General features: G+C 50.1%; 1 protein-coding gene across 1 annotated transcript in view; it reads left to right on the top strand.

Moving 5' to 3' along the window:
- KCNB1 (potassium voltage-gated channel subfamily B member 1) overlaps window positions 1-17663 on the top strand; it is an 86270-nt gene extending 68607 nt beyond the window's left edge. The window contains exon 3 of the mRNA XM_063404144.1: window positions 15629-17663. Coding sequence (XP_063260214.1) covers window positions 15629-17650 — 2022 coding nt within the window. The 3' untranslated portion in view covers window positions 17651-17663. The remainder of the gene's footprint in view (window positions 1-15628) is intronic.
- The last annotated feature ends 741 nt before the right edge of the window (window positions 17664-18404 follow it).

Here is an 18404-nt window from a genome sequence, read left to right as displayed (position 1 = left end):
TGCTTCATGGGGCTGGAGCTTCCATAATTACTGAGCTGGAAGTTAATTAATTCCTTAATTATATTGAAGCAGTGATCAGAGTTTTTATAACTGAACCATAACCTAAGGGTCCTTCCATCCTGTTCTTCAGGAGCGCTGGCTCTGGTTTGGGCAGTACAGAGGAACAGTGGATGCTGTTGGGCTGTTGCCAGCCAAGGCTTTTGCTGGCCCATGAGGACTGGGACGAGCTGTCCCCCTCACCCCACACTGCCCAGGCTGCTCACAGGGCGTTTGCCCAGCCTGGGCCTGAGGAGCCAGCCAGCCTTCATCCAGCTCTTGCACTGCTGGTGTCAGCATGAATAAACCACGTTCCTTCTGAGCTACCACAACTTTTGACAGCCACAGTGCTGTAAATAAAACAGCTAACGCAGATGCTAATATTAATTCTCATGACCCAGTTGTGCTTCACTAATAGAATCTGGGTTACCAGCCAGGCAAGACAAGAGCACAAATATTTAGCCTGTCTCAGTCTGTTACACCAAGAAAGCAAGCATTTGAAGATATTCATTTCTAGAGCTAAATGTGCCCTCCATTAGGAAAAGGCACAAGGAAGCTTTGAAAAAGTTGCAGAAATCCACGTTTAGTGGTGGTTAGCAGCTGAGCCGTGCTGGCCGTGCACAGGGTGATGCCAGCACCTCTTGCTGTGCTCAGATGTGCTGTGACACCCTGGGGTCAGGTCTGCTCCTGCCCATGCCTCACAGAGTGCCATAGCAGGGAGAGATGAGCTGTGTGCAGCACTGAGAGCTGTGCGGGGGTTTCTAACGCAATCTCTAAGACATTAGTTAGCAATGTTAAAATTTTAGGATAATCATCCATTTAGCCCTTTCCAGCTGCAGCTGCTCCCCCCTTGCTCATCCCTTTGGTTTTCTGGAGCCCAGGAATGCTCCTCCATACTCAGCTTTTTCTGGAGGCATTCAAGGACTGTCAGGTGTGAAAAGCTGTTTGGGAGAAACACGGATGTTGTCACCCAGCCTGATGCAGCCAGGCTGAGGCAGCCAGGCCGTTCCAATCTGCCTTGACACTGTGGCACAGCCTGAGGCAGCTGCTCAGGCACCAGGGCTGCTGCACCCCAGCTGCCCTGCACTGGTGTAGGCAGAATATTGCTTTTTTCACAGCCTCTGCAGAAAGGCCAGGCTCAGGGCCTCGCTGATCAGTACCAGGTTTCTCTAATCTCACAGCTGTGCAACAAAAATACAGAAGCGTGTGAGCCTTCAGCCTTGGCACAGCCATTTGCGAGGGCAGAGTCATTGCCGCGGGTATGTGGGCATGGATTTGGGCTCTCTGTCATAAAGAATTAGTAGGACAGCTCTTCCTACAAAGAACTCACTGCATTTCCTCGAAGCAGCAGACTGGGGACAGGGAGCAGCCCCTGGCGTGTGTGTGGTACAGGTGTTTGTGTTTCCTGCCATAACCTGACCCCGCGGCTGCACACAGGCAGAATCGAGCTGCTCACAGCGGGCTTGCAGGCTTAATTAGGCTTCTGGTGTTCTGAAAGTTCACTTCACTGCTCGGTGGAGGACAGTTTAGGATCAGCATAATAGGATTGCTGCTGCTATATACAGCCGCCTAAGCCAGGAAGTCCTGGTAATGGGCCTTTACCCAGCACGACAATCTTTTCAGGGGTGGCGTTGGTGGCCCGCAGGCTGGGAGTGCTGGGAGGGCTCTGCTGGGCTGGGGCCAGCCCAGGTGAGCTCTGAGGAGCCGCACGGGTTCCCTCAGGCAGGCTGTGCCAGAGCCCTGCCAGAGCCCTGCCAGAGCCAGAGCCAGAGCCAGAGCCAGAGCCAGAGCCAGAGCCAGAGCCAGAGCCAGAGCCAGAGCCAGAGCCAGAGCCAGAGCCCTGCCAGAGCCAGAGCCAGAGCCCTGCCACAGCCCTGCCACAGCCAGAGCCCTGCCAGAGCCCTGCCACAGCCCTGCCACAGCCCTGCCACAGCCCTGCCAGAGCCAGAGCCAGAGACCTGCCAGAGCCACAGCCCTGCCAGAGCCCTGCCACAGCCCTGCCAGAGCCACAGCCCTGCCAGAGCCCTGCCACAGCCCTGCCAGAGCCACAGCCAGAGCCAGAGCCCCACCAGAGCCACAGCCCTGCCAGAGCCCTGCCAGAGCCCTGCCAGAGCCCTGCCAGAGCCGGGCCCACAGCCCGGCTGAGCCCCAGTCACTCTCTGGGAGCAGCCACAGACCCCGGCGGCTGTCGGGGCAAGGGGAGCAGCCCCCAAACCAGAGGGAGTGTGAAAATCACCGAGTCCTGAGCTCTCATTCAGCCTGTCCCAGGTGCTCCTTAAGGAATTTCTCCTGGAAAGGCCACGGGGGATCCCCTCCCGCTCTGAGGAAGGAGCTTCTTCCCAGCAGCCCCAGTCACTACGGCATTTTAATGCTGTATTTTATCAACGCTGTATTTTTTAACACGGAAATGATCAGTGATATTTTTTTGAGGAGGAGGCAGTCGGCAGAGGTGTCAGGAACACCTTGGTTAGCTGGGGACATGGCTGGGCAGGGAGCAAGGCTCGGGGCAGAGCACACGGCCGAGGGCAGCTGCTCTGGGCTCCCCTGGCTCTGGATGTTTTTACATCAGCAGAGGCAGAGCTCAGCTCTGAGCCAACACTCCCACAGATGCTGCTCCCCACAAGGCTGCTTTCCTTATCTTTGCCTTGTCTGCAGAGGCAGGTAATTCACAGATAAAACAATCGGTGCTTATACGCACACAGACACGTAGGAGCTAGTCTTAATCTTTCCAAAGCCCTTAATATACCTTATGTATACAGATTGGAACTTGTAGATTTAGCATGATAGATTGATTTCATGTGCTATCTCAATGGAAAATGACATTAGTAATTACATTCTTTTTTTATATTTTCCCCTGTCTGAGCTGCTGCAGAGCACTGAGCTGTGGCCTGTCTGCCCTGGGCACAGACCAAGTCCCCTGATTGTGTCTGCTGCTCTTGTCTGGATTATAAAAAGCCTAAGATGTGGCACAGCCTTAGGAAAATTTGGCCAAATCACTGTAGTTTGAGCATATGTTATAACCAATCAGTTGGAATGGTTGTAGTTATTTTTCACAACTCCCCCAAAACGGAGGAAAATGGATGAGAATTGAGTGGGTCATGTGGATTGACAGGGGAAGCTGCTATGACAGTTTGAGACAGATGACTCAGGGTTTTTGCTGTACGGTTTTCTGCACTTTACCACTGGAATTTCCAAGGGGTTCTCCAGTTAAAGCAGGCAGGCAAAAATACAGACTTGTCACATTAGACACCCCATAGTGAGCCGTGCTCCCGTCCAGGAGTTCTCCTCCCCTCCCCAGCCCTGCGCTCCAGGGCTGCTGCTGCCGACAGCCCCCGTGCCTACCGAACCGAGCTGTCCCTGGGCTGTCCCCTGAACTGTCCCCCCAGCTGTCCCCTGAACTGTCCCCTGAACTGTCCCCCCAGCTGTCCCCCAGCTGTCTCAGGGATCTGGCTCCCCTTTCCCTGTGGGGACACAGTGCTGGTTTATCTCGTGGAGCCCAGGGAACGCTGCAGGAGCAGCCTGGCCCCAGAGCTGCAGAGCCAGCTGTGCTTGGATACAGCCAAGCATCTCTGCTCACCGTGCTGTGGCTTTACTCCCAAGCGTAGCTTTCTATGTTTCTTGCCTTTGCCTTCAGAAGAAAAAATGTTTCCACTGCGTAAATCAAGCTATGGCCAACCCGGGCTATTGTTTTGTCTGTGTTTTAATGTCCCTTTTAATAATATACATGTCAACGCTGCCGTGTCCCGTCTGTTAGAAAATGCCTGGATTTACGCATTGCCTCATTAGTCTTACTGTCTATCTGGCATTTTTTCCATCCTGCAGGCTCGTCACTCCTTTTACATCACTGATCAAATCATTTTTTAGGCCATTAGCAACAAGGCTTAGTGTTTTTGTACTCCTGGCCCCATAGGAGGTGATGTGGGAGACGGCTGGGAAAGGGGGAATAAGCCAACTTTTAAGCCTCAGGCTGGGATATCAGAATAGGGAGCACAAGGAACAGACACTTTGTGGTGGCACTGTCACAAGCAACACAGCAGAGCAGTGGCTTTGTGTCAGGAAACGTTGAGCAGAGCAGGTTCTGTGTTTGCTTTTTGGAGCAGCCTGAACTGGGAGGAGAAGCAGCCCAGGAACCTCCCCCAGGCAGACACACTCGGCTCTTCTGGAGCTGTTCTCTGTGAAAACGTGGCTGGGCCGTGCCCCGTGCGGGGGCACCGGGACCTTGGAGCGCCGCGACTTTGGAGCTCCGCAGCCGGGCAGGGCAGCCCCGGCAGGGCTCGGCCGCGGGACCGCGGCTCGGACCGGGGGCTGCGGGAGGCGGCACGGGGGGCACCGGACAGCGGAGCCCCGGGACGGGATCCCGGGGACGGGGCACGGACCCACAGGGCCGTGGGAGGGAATCCGGGGAAGGGGCACCGGACAGCGGAGCCCCGGGAGGGGATCCCGGGGACGGGGCACGGACCCTCAGAGCCCCGGGAGGGGATCCCGGGGTTGAGGCACAGAACCGCAGAGCCCCGGGAGGGGATCCCGGGGTTGAGGCACCTGGCGGCAGCAGGAGGCAGGGACAGCATCGAGCACCGCTGCCGGAGCCCGTCCATGTGCTGCCGGCTCGGCCCCTCCTCGCCAGAAAAAGAACACTGACAGAGCTATTTTCTTCAGAATAATAAAACAGAGAAACAGTAACAAAGCCAAGAACATTGAGATGGTGACAGCAAGAGCCTGGCTTAAATACCCCAAAATAACATCTGCCAGAGCCTGATTTCAAAGCAGCAGCTGTTGCCTGGAATAAAAACACACAAACTTTCCAATCAGTATTAAAAGTGATAATATAAAAAGCAACTCCTTGGTGAAAGCTTTCAGGTGCACAAATATGGCTCTGCGCACACGTGATAAAGGATTTCTACAATTTTATAAGGTTAATTAATTAGTATATCTAGCAGGTACATCCAATAGATCAGCTGACCCAGTAACCCACCCTTGGGTCAGCCCCTTGGAGTTGGTCCTGGGGTTTCTTTGCCCCATTTCTTGTTATGTCTCTTAAGTTCTGGTAGAAAACAAGATTTTGTCAGAAATTATCTTCTTAAGAATAAGACTAAACAGATTTTCAAGAATGTGTTAGTAAGGGTTAGCTTACTGTGAGAAAAGGCAGGAAAAGTACTAGAAACCACGGAACTGTAGATTAAAAACCTACAAGGCTACAAATATATGAAAAATATCTAAAAAGCTAAAAAATCTTTAGGCATCACAGCCACTGCACTGCAAACACAGTAACTTGGTGATTGTTACTTTTTCTTCAAAAGAATTTTTTAACAGTAACATATTTTTCTTTGAGAAACTGCCCAATCCCCTCCAAATCCCCCATTTCTTTTCCATCTTCCACCATATTCGCATAAAAGAAAATTGGCTGCAATTGTTTTCTGTAAGCAGCAGGTTTGGAAGGGGATACAGGATCCAAGTGAGATTCTGCTGAGCATCCAAACCTGGAGGGAGAAGTCTTGGAAGAGAAAGGGAGAGCCCTGCAAGATGCACTCCAGACCCCTTCTTCCAGGCTGCCTTTCCAGGGGCTGACCGTGGTCCCACACTAGCTTCAAGCTCATTTCTTTGGGAATTCCTTTTTCGGGCAGACAGAAGAGGTTTTGCAGAAGGTGGCTCTAAGGGGAGACCCGTTCCAGCCCGTACTCCGATCTTTCAAAATGCTGTTTAGGCTGCTGGAGTTGTGCTCGGGCTGCAGCAGGGGCACACCGGTGTGAGTGGGGGTGGTGGGCTCCCACCGGGGGTGCAGGGAGGGGTCCCACAGCCGTGCCCCCTGCACAAGGAGCCAAAGCGGCCGGCGTGGCCTCAGCCTCTGCTCTCGGCGGCTGGGGAGAGCAGCCTCTGCTGGCGGCTGACAAAGCCACCCTGCTGTTTGCTGCTGCTCGTGTTAATGATGTTTTGGCAATTTCCAGGAGTTGTTTATTTGAGAGATTTGAAAGGTAAATTGTCAGGAACTCAGTGCTCCCCCGTGGAGTACCGAAACAATCCAGGAGCACAGCTTTGCCACTAATGTTCCTCCTTGTGTCTTCATTATCCCTCCCTTTGCTAATTGGGATCTTTAGTAGCTTTGTGGTTTAACTCGACTTCGGAGCAAAACCTTGAGGTGTAGAAGGGGGTGGATTTGATTAAGACCTCTTTGAACAGGACCCATCCCTCCCTCTCCGGCCCTGCACGGTTGCTGCTCAGGTACAGAACTGAAGCCAGTTTTGGTGTGTGCCACAGACCCTGACCCCACAGAGAGCAGGGGTGCCCCTGGCACTGCTGTTCTTCAAACCTGGCTGGGAATGTTTTGGTTCCAGCTTATTTCCACTAACCACGGATACAATTAAATAATCTCTGCCCACTGGATTTATTTTTTTTTAAGTATATGCCTACAGTGATCAAAGGACTGTTTCATGTGATGGGGTGAGCAAAAGAAGCTCTCAAGGTCAAATCCAAAACAGCCTAAAGACTCTGGGGCTTGGATGTGACCTCCAGTAACAGCAATGAGCCAGGAGAGGATGAGCAGCTCAGGAACCAGAAAATGAAGCTTTTGAAGCCAATAATGCCCTTTGGCAGTGAGCAATCAATTGACAGAGAAATGGGAAAGAGAGAGAGAGTGAAAAGAAGTCAGACCCTTCATCCTGGCTGCAGGAAAGGCAGGACATTCATAAATAGAAAGCAGCACATTTTTTGCTTCCTCTCTCTTTCCCAGGGGAGAGTGGCCATGGGAACAGACACGCTTTGTGCCCCACAAAGGGGATGCAGCAGGGAGCAGATTGACACAACCTGCAGCAGGTTAATTGGGACACATGGCTCCAGTGTCACTGCCCTTAGGACTGTTTTTTCTTTCCAAGAAATAAAGGAAAACCATCAGCCAATATTAGCTGCTCTGAGCAGCCTGGCTGCTCAGGACGGCCGTGGGAATTGCCAGCTCATTCCATGGAACACATGGAGAGAGAGCCCTCAGCTGCCAGGGATGCTCATTCACATCTGTGCCAGACTGCAACCGTTGAAAGGTTATTCTACATCCCTTGATAATTCTTATAAACTCATTTCCCTGGCACGTGAGTGTTTTTTCCCTTATTATTTTGCCCTCTTTAAACAGCTCCCAGTCTGGACTGGATTTGTTTTTCCCCCTCAGCAGCAGGTTTCTCCCTGTGTTCCATTTCCAAACCTGCTGAGCAGCTTCCCCCTGGCCAGGACGGGCAGGTGGCACCGGGCAGCAGTGAGGGTCACAGGCTGCCAGTGAGAGGTGCTGGCACTGCGGGCAGGGGGAGCCGTGTTTGAGCGGCGACATCGGAGCGGGGATGGTCTGCAAACCCCGCTGGGGTCGCGGGCACGGCAGAGCTGCGGAGCCCCGGCAGCGCTGCTGCCCGCAGGGAGGCTGGGGAGGCTCCCCCGCCGCAGGAGCGCTGCAGCGGCCCCGGCAGCGCGTCCTGATGGCAGAGCAGGGAGCCGGAGCGTGTGCCACAGCTCGTTAGGGATAATGCAGCCTGATGGCAGACACAGCCGCTGGGGGAGGCGGAGGCTGTGCTGACCTTGCCCGGCAGGGCAGGGGCTCTCCCGGGCAGCCTCTGCCCCTGCAGTGCCCGCAGCCCGCGGGGGATGCACACCCTGCACACGCTGGCCCTGCACAGGCTGGCCCTGCACACGCTGGCCTTGCACACGCTGGCCTCGCACACGCTGGCCTTGCACACGCTGGCCTCGCACACGCTGGCCCTGCATGCACTGCACCTGTCCCAGCCTGCAGGGGATGCACAGCCCTGCACACGCTGGTACCTGGACCTGTCCCAGCCCCTGTTCCCGGCTGTGCAGGGGAACGGGGAGGGGTTTTCTGCTGGCCAAGCAGAGCCAGAACTGAAACATCCAGACCACGCTCGGGCTGCTTCCCTGCAGTGCCCTGAACCACAGGGTGGGTCAGGCAGAGCCCTGCTCTGAGAGGAGCAGCGAGGCCGGGCCAGGGTGTCCAGCTGAGCTGCAGTGACATTCCAGAGCTCTGGCATTCCAGAGCAGAACCACGGAGCAGCCGGGACCTGGCCCCAGGCCAGGCGCTGTGTGTGTTTGCAAACCCCAAAGCTGCTGCACTCACAGTGTGCTCCATGGGTGAGATAACAGGACCCTGTGCCTGACAGAAGATCTCGAGTTTCCCAGGACATCAAAACCGCACGTTTCCCTGGAATGACAAGTTCTGTCTCTGCCAAACAAAACTCAGGCGCTTTAGTGTGCTTCTCTTAATGTCAGTGTGTGTTTGTTTGGCAGATAGTTACTAGGACAGTTGGTAGGGTTTTTAAAAAAGGGGGTACTGGGTATTATTATTCATGGACAGAGGTGGGGGTGAAAAAGAAAAACAGTGTTAATGTAGCCAACAAGTTCAAGTAAGGTCTGACTTTGCTATTCCAAAATCTGCTGCTATGCTAATGAGCCAGTCCAATCAGCTCAAATTAAGTGCTCAGGAAGGCTCAGCCCTTCAGAGAAGTACATTCATGACAAGATTAATTTCTACCACCCAGTACCACTGTACACCCAGTGTACAGTGTGGGACCATCCTATATTAACACAGAAACCCCAAATTAAAAAAAAAATTTAAAAAAAATTAAAAAAAAAAAAAAGTAACTGAAAAATGCACTAAAACCCAGTGAGGTGTATAATTTCCCTTAATTTTCAATGCTGCTCTTTGCAATTCTCCACTTGGATTAAAATAGGATGTACCACCTGGCACTGTTCAGCTGCCACTTCCAGGAAGCCTTTATCTTCCTCTCCCCTCTCTCCAATAAACCTTCACTAGAAGGCAGCACCTGCATCTTCCAAACAGTTTCAGGTGACTTTTATTAGGAGAAAGTGCAAAATATCAATAAACCAACCACTAAAAATCGAACAGCCCAACCCCTCCAGGAAACAGAACAAACCCCAGCTCTGCTCCCCATCGAAGCGGCCAGTGGGGCTTGGTTCCCTTTCCTCCTGTAAATGCAATTCCAGGGGGCTGGAGCAGGAAGGGGCTGCTCTGGGTGAGGCAGGCGCTGCCTGGGCTGTGCGTGCTGGGAGCACGTGGGGCTGCAGGGAGGTGGGAAGGGCTGGCAAAGCTGTGGGAGAGCCGAGGGCTGTCCAAGCAGGAGTTCATCCCCTGTGCTTTGGAAAGGTTTGTTCTCGTGTCAATGTCCAGAAGTCAGCGAGCATGGAGTGATTATTCCCAGACTGCCAGCAAACACTTCAGTTTGAGCATTTTCTGAGCTCAAATTGAGTTTAAAAAAACCTCAAAAGCAACACAACAATAAACAAACAGAAAAAAAGGGGGAAGAATCCCAACAAAGATACATATCTTCATAGCTCTGTTTCATCCTCTATATTTATAGCTGGAATACACCAAAACTCTCATAGTGAGGCAAGATCAAACTCTCTTATTGAACTGCTGATGTAGAGCTGCCTTTGCTTTTATGTTCACTCAGATTTGCTGTCCACTGGCTCCACTTACCACTTGCTATAGCCTCATGCTAATATGAATGATTTGCTGCCAAGGATTACTTGTTAGCTGCTTTTGTAAACAGTTTGTATACAGTTGTTGCTATTTATTAAATATGTGACATCTAATCCAGTGTTTGGTGCTTATAAAGGGAAGAACCATCTGTGCTTGAGATTAAAAGACTTCATTCACTTTGTGCCAAAGCTGTCAGCGAGGGTTCCACGCTCTGCTCCAGAGAAAAGCCTTGGGAACCCTGGCTTGGGGAGGTGACTCCTGTGTGGAAGTGTCCCTGCATCAAAGTCCTTTGTCTGACACAAGCTCTGCCTGCCAGACAGGAGGAGGGGTGTGGGCATGGTGGAGAGCCAAGAAGCTGAGAAGAAAGCAAAAGGTTTTAGCAGAAGAAAGAACGAAGAGCTGGGAAGGTGCTGAGAGCTTGAAGTGATCCTGCAACTCTGTTTCCCACCAGCTGCAGAAGCTTCATAAGTCTCTTCTGAAAAAAAAAGAAGAATGTTAATATTCAGTTTCTTTGCTGGGCACTGCAAGGGTAACAGCTGCCATCCCCTGTGTGAGCCCGAGGTTCTCCCATCCGTGCAAGGGATGCCACCAAAGCTCTCCTTACCTCAGGCTGGGTGTGTCCAGGCAAACACTGCTGGGAGGCTGCACCCCAAGCACAGCTCGTGAGGCAGCAGAAATGCCTCAGCCTAAACTTTTTACCCTTAGTCTAGGCATCCATTTTAAAAAAAATGCCCTCTGAAACCCAGTGAAGAAGCCCCACGACCTGCAGCAGCCCCAGGGAGCTGAAGTCAGCCCCAGGGAGCAGCCTGGGGACCCCTGGACCCCCAGCTGGCAGGGCCATGCTGGTACCAAACACATTAAACAGGACAGGGTATTGCCTTTCTGTCCACAGGGATTTGCTGCTCCTGCAGGCTTCCCTGTCTCTTCAGAATGTCATTAGTGAGGCTGATGCTGGGAAATGGATTTGCCACTTTTCCTAACACATTTCTGGAAGAAATGTTAAACAGGTCGTTGTCTTTTGCAGACAAAACATCACTTGAGCTCTGTTCTAATTTCCTCTCCATGCAGCAACTCAGGATGGTACCAATGACTCGGTGAATCTCCCTGCAGCAAGACTCGTTATGCCTTTTGGTGAGAAAGCAGCAGTGGAACTGGTTTAGTCTTCCAAAAGATTCTACACTATAATATGCAGGACTAATTTGCCTCAGATTTGAGAAGAATTAATATCAATTATTCTCATGCATATTCATGAGAGGAAGACTGGTTTAGCAATCAAGCTAATAGTTTTTGCTTAATTACATTTAGTTGATTTCATGCTATCTTGGCACATTCCTGATTGAATTTAACCATTAAAAAAAAACCCTCCCACAACTACTCCTGCAAACAGCAACACTGTGAGCCCAGCATCCCCTGTAAATAGTGTCTGAGGCTGAGCAGACTGCTTCCATGGTGGGAGTTGATCACAAGCATCGTCTCTCCCTGGTGCAGGGTAAAATCCCAAAGGCCCCTTTGCAGAGCTGTTCCCAAGCAGCTCCAGTGTGAGGTGGAGGGCAGGACCAGTGTGAGGTGGAGGGCAGGACCAGTGTGAGGTGGAGGGCAGGACCAGTGTGAGGTGGAGGCAGCTCCAGTGTGAGGTGGAGATCTCCCAGCAGTGCTGCTTGCTGGGGTTGCATCATCCTGGGCACAAGGCAAGGCCGGGAGAAAAATGGGAAACTTCAGCTTCCATGTGCCATTCATTTGTTTTCTTTTTTGATTTCCCCCATGCTAGCAGCAGCAGAAATAGGACATGCTTCCCTCTCATCCTCTCCTGAGAGCTGTCACTGCACTGATGTCTAAAGGCAGTGTACGTCTTTCAAGTTTGCCTTTTCAGTATTTTCATTCATCTATCATTTTCTTCTCCAGCGCACCATTTGCATCAGGGCTTTGCTCTGAAAGAAGACTGACACCATTTATCATTTAATGGGGTTTGATAGCTCTCTGACAACTAAACATGTTCTTAAGAGTATTAAAGAGTTTACAGCCAGCTGTGCCTGAAGGCGACTCTCTGCCCACTCTGCCTTAGTCAGCAGCAGTTGTAGCTGCAGCTCTCTGGGTGCCTGTAGGCAAATGAAACGTTGACACAGAATCAGCAGAAGTATTGCATCCTCTTTTAAACCAAATAGACTTACTCTCTCAACAGATAAACTTATTACAGCTATAATTGAAATCAAATAATTAAGCATTATTCAATCTTGGCTTTTCCAGGCAAAAGTCAAAATTAAGATCTCATGTGTTTCCAAAGCAAAATGTAAGTGGCTTTATCTTGATTTTGTTTTTATGGATGTTATGGAGTGCAGCAGGGCTTGCAGAGGAGTTTAGGGGTTTGCCTTCCTGCAGATTGTGTGCACGGTGCCCGGGCTCTGCAGGGAGCTGAGCTGGGTGTGCAGGGCCCCCCCAGAGCTCCTGGGGCAGAGGATGCCCAGGGACCCTGTGGGGGCAGCGCCTGGAAGTGACAAATAAAGTGCCAGGTCAGGGAAAACCCCAAAGCAGAGGTTTATACTCCACAGGAACCAGTGGGACTTAAGGGGTTTGGAGATTTGAGGTCTTACATCTTAACATCCTTCCACGTGAAAAAAGTGGATTAAAGGTTTCCTGTACTTCCCTTGCAACCATATCCCCCACTTCTACCTCAACTTGCCATGATGCAAGAAACAAGTGCTCCCTTTCACTGTGGCTTCAGCATTTTCTAGAAGAATCATCCTGCAAGTCCAGTGGCCAGAATCCTGACATCAGAAGTGACTGTGTTCTGCAAACTCTTCCAGTTTATGAATAAACAGGCGTTTTCTAGGGAAGAGATGTTTCCTAAAACAAGTCTCTGTCAATAAATACCAGAGACATGTATAGCTGCTGTGAGCAGGAGATGTTATTCCTGTGCAGAATCAAGTGGGGAGGAGATTAAGGAACTCTCCATCTGTTTCTGCACTGGCAGCACGTGGGATATCACTCAAAATACACTCTGCTCTCTTTCTCAGAGCTGGGGAGACAGAGGCTGGCATAGGCGTGGCAGGCTGGAGCTGGACAGTCTGGCTCAAAGTGTATTGTAGCTCGGGAAAGCAGAGGGGCTGCAGGAAAAATGCCTTAGTAAATGGAGCACATGAATGAAACCTGCTCCTGATGCCAGCTTTATCCTGCAGGCCTTGATGGAGCTAAAAACCACATTAGACAAAACCATCATTGAACTTCTTGATTACATAACAATTTCCTCATCGTATTTCCAAGAATATCGAATCTATATTCAAACACCCTCCTACTCTCTCCCACACACCACCCCTTCTCCCTGCTATATCAGCTTCATTACCGAGTACCAAGACAGAAAAAGTATAGGGCACGTTGCCACGAGCAGAGAGATCTCAGCTGCTTACCCTGAGATTTTAGAGCCATCTATGGGATTGGGACAGCCAGTTCTCATAAATTTTAATGGCCTTGGAAGCCTCCTGTCTTATGCCTTTATCTCTGTTAGGGTTTTTAGCAGCACAAAGAAAACAACCAAGCAATAAATATCACCGAACCTCCCTGCTGGGTCAGTCCCTGCTGCCCAGAACTCACCCCTGTCTGAGCCACCCGGGGGTGGGGACACAAACTGCTGCTGCAGAGACAGGGATGGGAAACTGCTGGGCAGGGGGAGCCCTCTTCCCCCGGGATGAGCACAGACCGGGGCATCACAAAGGGGAATCTCTGGGCCGCCCTCACCCAGCAGCAGGGCCAGCCCAGGGCGGGGTTTATTTCTGGAAGCTGCCGGGGGCTGCCTGGTCTGGGGGGCTGTGGAGGAGTTGAAGGCTTGGTTGAAGGCTTGCCAGCATGGCACATCCTTCTTGCCTCAGGAAACAGCAGTTGCACACACTGGCTGCACTTGCTCCCAAAATCAGCTCACTTGTCTAATTTGCATGTGTAATAACCAGCATGTATGTACAATCATGCTAATCATTTTGAGACAACTGCTTTAAATTCATCCAAAACCCTGCCCTGCCTGTCCTTGGGTTATTTAGCTTCCACAAAGGAACCATAGCAGCAATCCAGGGATTCACTCCACAAAAACCTTTGTGAAGCAGCTGATTCAGTGGAGGAGATGTTTTTTCCTGAAATCCTGCCCATACTGGGACTAGGAAAAAGATTTCCAGTTTCATAAGAGCTGGAGCCTCATGCACTGCAGAGGGAGTTTCTGCTCAAGTCCAGGTTGGTCCCATTGGCTTCTCTTGTTAGAGAGAAACGAACCTGGAAGAGGAAAGGGAGAGGAAAGGCCAGGACTGGAATGAAAAGGCTGCCTGCAAAGCAGAGCATTCCTAGAGGCCTCCCTGGGAGTGTAAACGTCTTCCCTTCAGCTTTCTGCCTCTCATTACTGACAGTGGGAAGTACAAGAGCTGCCAAGCTAGGGGTTCAGTACAGCCAAGATGAGAAACCTTATTAGAGAGACAGATGGTGATTTCTATAATCTGAAATCCCAGACTGTAAATACTTTGGGACAGAGCCCTGTGCAACTGAACAGTGCTAAAGCCTGACAGCAGCAGCTGGATCCAGGTTTTTGTGCACAGCTGCTCCATGGGTGGCTTTTAGTGGATGGTAGATGCCACCAGGACAAGGCATCCCTTACAGGAGAAGGATCTTCTAAACCCTGCTGGAGGTGCTCCATCTCAGCTTTATGTACTTCCCAATTGAAAAGTGCCTTGAATAACTGAGGACAACCAACTCACATTTATAAGTTTTTCTTAGCCTAAGACAATTCTCAAATATGTGGTGGCAGTAGATGAGTAAGGGGGAAAATCTGTGTCTTGGGAGCACAAGTGACATCTTGCTGCAATTTGTGGGAGAAATGATAAATGTCTGTCTCTGTTTATTGCTTAGCTTTGTGACTAAATCTCCTAAACCAAAATCAAATTTTACCCTTAGATCTCCCAGTTTATTTATATTCATCTGGCATTGCCTTGATCTTCAAAGCAGGAAGGTATATCAAAGGAAACAGAAGGTTTGACACCAATTACTGCTGCTGGATTCCATTCACTGAATAAAGATGGAGTGTTAATATTTGCACTGAAAGTGAAGGAGATAAAACCCAACAGGTACATACATCTAAGCCTACAAATAAGCCCTTCTGTGTACAGTGGGCAGAGATAAAGCCAAGCAAAACTAATTGAAATTACCCTTGAAAACATCCCAAACACCTTCAGAAATGGTGGGCTGTAAACAAAGAAATGACAGCAAAACCACCAAAAGAGCCTTCTAGGAAAGCAAATCAGGCTCTCTGCTTCTCAGGGCTAGCACCTGGTCTCCAGGAAATGCTCTTTTGAAACACGCCACCGTGCAGAAGTAATTAATGTCTAAATTTCCCCACAGTTCACCATGAGACACTTGGCTTACATTTTATTCTCTCGAGTTTGAAATGTGTGAGGCCTCCAGTGACTGGACCTGCCCTGCCTTGGCTGTGTCAGTGTTGTCTAATTTGGTTTGCTCAGATGATTGCTCCCTCCTCTGGAAAACTCAAAATGGCTTAGAAAGCTTGGTGAAGTTTTCATGTTTTTCGCAACCATCAAGAATCAAATTAGAGATGAGTCATTAAACAAGAGCATATTATTTGTATGCTTATGTAGTAGAATTGTACACACATCTCTGTAATTAGCCATCAGCACCCCAAATTACAGCAGTAACTGTTCATTAAATGGAGGACATCGCTCTGATCGAGTCAGGTATTCACAATTGCATTCCTTCTTGCTTAAATTTCAGAGCTTGTTGTCCAGATGGGCCTTGCTGGGCACCTAATTAGTAGTTAATCAAAAGCTCCTGCTGTGAACTGCTTCACGGCCCTCCTGGAATCCTGGCTGTTCCTCACGTGTTCCTTGACTGCACGGAGATGAAAGCACAGGATTAGAAGTAGATTTCTCTCCTTTATGCATCTGCCATAACTAAACCAGCTTCCAAAATAAACTCAGCTCAGGATGCATTGGTTATCCAACTTCTGTGTGCTGAGCAAGATGGGTCTGGCAACGTGTGAGTGAAAATACAGCCAGGGGTTAACAGCAGCGAGAGACAGCGTCGTGTATTCCGAGATTAACTCACTGTTTTCTCTTTCCTTTCCAGATTTTGGCAATCATTTCCATCATGTTTATTGTACTATCTACAATTGCCTTGTCCCTTAATACGCTTCCTGAGCTACAAGGCGTGGATGAATTTGGGCAGACCACAGACAACCCGCAGCTGGCCCACGTGGAAGCGGTGTGCATCGCGTGGTTCACCATGGAATACCTCCTGCGCTTCCTCTCCTCCCCCAAGAAGTGGAAGTTTTTCAAAGGCCCGCTGAATGCCATAGATTTGCTGGCTATCTTACCCTACTATGTTACTATCTTCCTCACAGAATCCAATAAAAGTGTACTTCAGTTCCAAAATGTACGAAGAGTGGTCCAAATATTTCGGATTATGAGGATACTCCGCATTCTCAAACTCGCCCGGCACTCCACGGGTTTGCAGTCCTTGGGGTTTACACTGAGGAGGAGTTACAACGAACTTGGATTACTCATCTTGTTTCTGGCTATGGGCATTATGATTTTCTCCAGTTTAGTGTTCTTTGCAGAAAAGGATGAGGATGATACAAAATTCAAGAGCATCCCAGCTTCTTTCTGGTGGGCAACAATCACCATGACAACAGTAGGCTATGGAGACATTTACCCCAAAACTCTGTTGGGTAAAATAGTAGGAGGACTGTGCTGCATCGCTGGTGTGCTGGTGATAGCTCTTCCCATCCCAATTATTGTCAATAACTTCTCCGAGTTTTACAAAGAGCAGAAGAGGCAGGAGAAAGCCATTAAGCGCAGGGAAGCTCTTGAAAGAGCAAAAAGAAATGGCAGTATTGTTTCCATGAACATGAAGGATGCATTTGCCCGTAGCATAGAACTCATGGACATCGTGGTTGAAAAGAATGGAGAAAGCATAGCCAAAAAGGATAAAGTTCAGGACAATCATTTATCTCCAAGCAAATGGAAATGGACCAAGAGAACCCTCTCTGAAACTAGTTCTAGTAAATCTTTTGAAACTAAGGAACAAGGATCCCCGGAAAAAGCCAGGTCATCTTCGAGTCCCCAACACCTGAATGTCCAACAGCTCGAGGACATGTACAACAAAATGGCAAAGACTCAGTCCCAGCCAAACCTTAACACTAAGGAGTCGAGTCAAGCTGGAAAGCCGAAGGAGGAGCTGGAAATGGAAACCCTTCCCGGCCCCATGGTGCCGCTGCTGGCGACTCGCACGGACGGCGTGGTGGACATGAGGAGCATGTCCAGCATCGACAGCTTCATCAGCTGCGCCGCCGAGTTCCCCGAGTGCGCGCGCTTCCCGCACAGCCCGCTCACCGCCCTGCCCTGCAAGGGCGGCCTCGGCCTCCTGCCGGAGCCGGGCAGGCAGGACGGCAGCGCCGCCAGGTACGCCGAGGCCAACCCCGGCTCCGAGAGCGCCCACCGCTCTGCTTTCTTCATTGACAGTCCCAAAAGCTCCATAAAGGCCAGTAACCCGTTAAAGCTGAGATCTCTGAAGGTCAACTTCATGGAAGAGGACACCAGCACGTTAGTACCAGCATCAAATGTACTGAGAACATACCCAGACCCCCTCAAGGGCCGGGGAGCTACTGCTGCGGCCACAGATACTTCCTTCCTCTCTGACAGGTCTCTCATGAGCCCAGAAGCCTCCATCTACACAACCGCGAGTGCGAGAACCCCCCCAAAGTCACCGGAGCCCCAGGCAGCCATAGCTTTCAACTTCCACGATGCTGGCATACACAAATACATAGACGCTGACACTGACGACGAAGGTCAGCTGATGTATGACTCGAGTCCGCCTGGAAATGTGAGCCCCAAGTACAGCGTTGCAAACAGTGGCTATCTAAAGCAAAAGGACCATGTTTATAGAACAGAGAAGAACCATCTAGAAGCTGCTGCTTTACCCACCTCTCCTAAGCTAATAGGGCAGAACTGCATTTACTCTATGGAAGGTATCACCGGAAGAACCCAGGGCAATCAGGAGACTGTCAGACTAGAAAATCACATTTCCCCAGAAGTCCATGTATTACCAGGCAGCGGAGGACATGCTAACACACATGATCAAAGCATCTGAGGTGGGGTCTGAAAGAACTTACTGAGAGTTTAAAGGAATATCTTCACAGTCAACACAAACAAAAGAGCTTCTGCATGGCATGAACTTGGCTGAAACAAGCCACCTGTTTCTAAAAGTCTGGGGGAGGTCCAGTGTGGGTTTGTGAAAATGTTCTTCTCTGAAACAACTCTAAAGACATTGCCCACATCAGTCAAAAAAATGATTGCAAATCATGATCACACATTGATCTCCTTTCATGTTGTCCAGTGAAGCCAATGTGACCAAATATCCATCCATTCCCCTTGAATGCTAGAGCTCCTTTTGGAAACACTAACATCTGAATTGCATTAGTTCCATAAAGGATGCCAAGGCAGCCAGATTTGAACTCTGGAATAAATTGCTGGGGTTGGTATAAAGCTTTCAAAAACACAATGCTCACTGCTTCAGGGCAGCTGTTCCCCATCTACAGCTTTCTCTGATGGATATTATGTTTAAAGGTAACAGGGAACACTTGCATTATTGGAAAAGCCAAGTGAAAAGCATTTGAAACGTATAATGGTCTAGAGAAACCAATTCTTAAAATGCTCTTTGTGTGTTTAACAATCTGATATCCTGTAGGACCTGATGTTTTCTTTTGAAATATCAGCAGGGTGAGTTGCACCACTTGTATCTAATTCCAAACATGCCCTAAGACCGTAGTGAGACTCGCACTTACCTTTGCGAACAGGCGGTGCCTGCCCCGGGGGAGCTCGGAGGGGCCATGCAGAAGCGGCTG

This window comes from Prinia subflava, chromosome 8, assembly GCF_021018805.1.
Source record: "Prinia subflava isolate CZ2003 ecotype Zambia chromosome 8, Cam_Psub_1.2, whole genome shotgun sequence".
NCBI lineage: Eukaryota > Metazoa > Chordata > Aves > Passeriformes > Cisticolidae > Prinia > Prinia subflava.
Note: the sequence above shows the minus strand (reverse complement) of the source record. Positions and strands in the feature narration are given on the sequence as shown.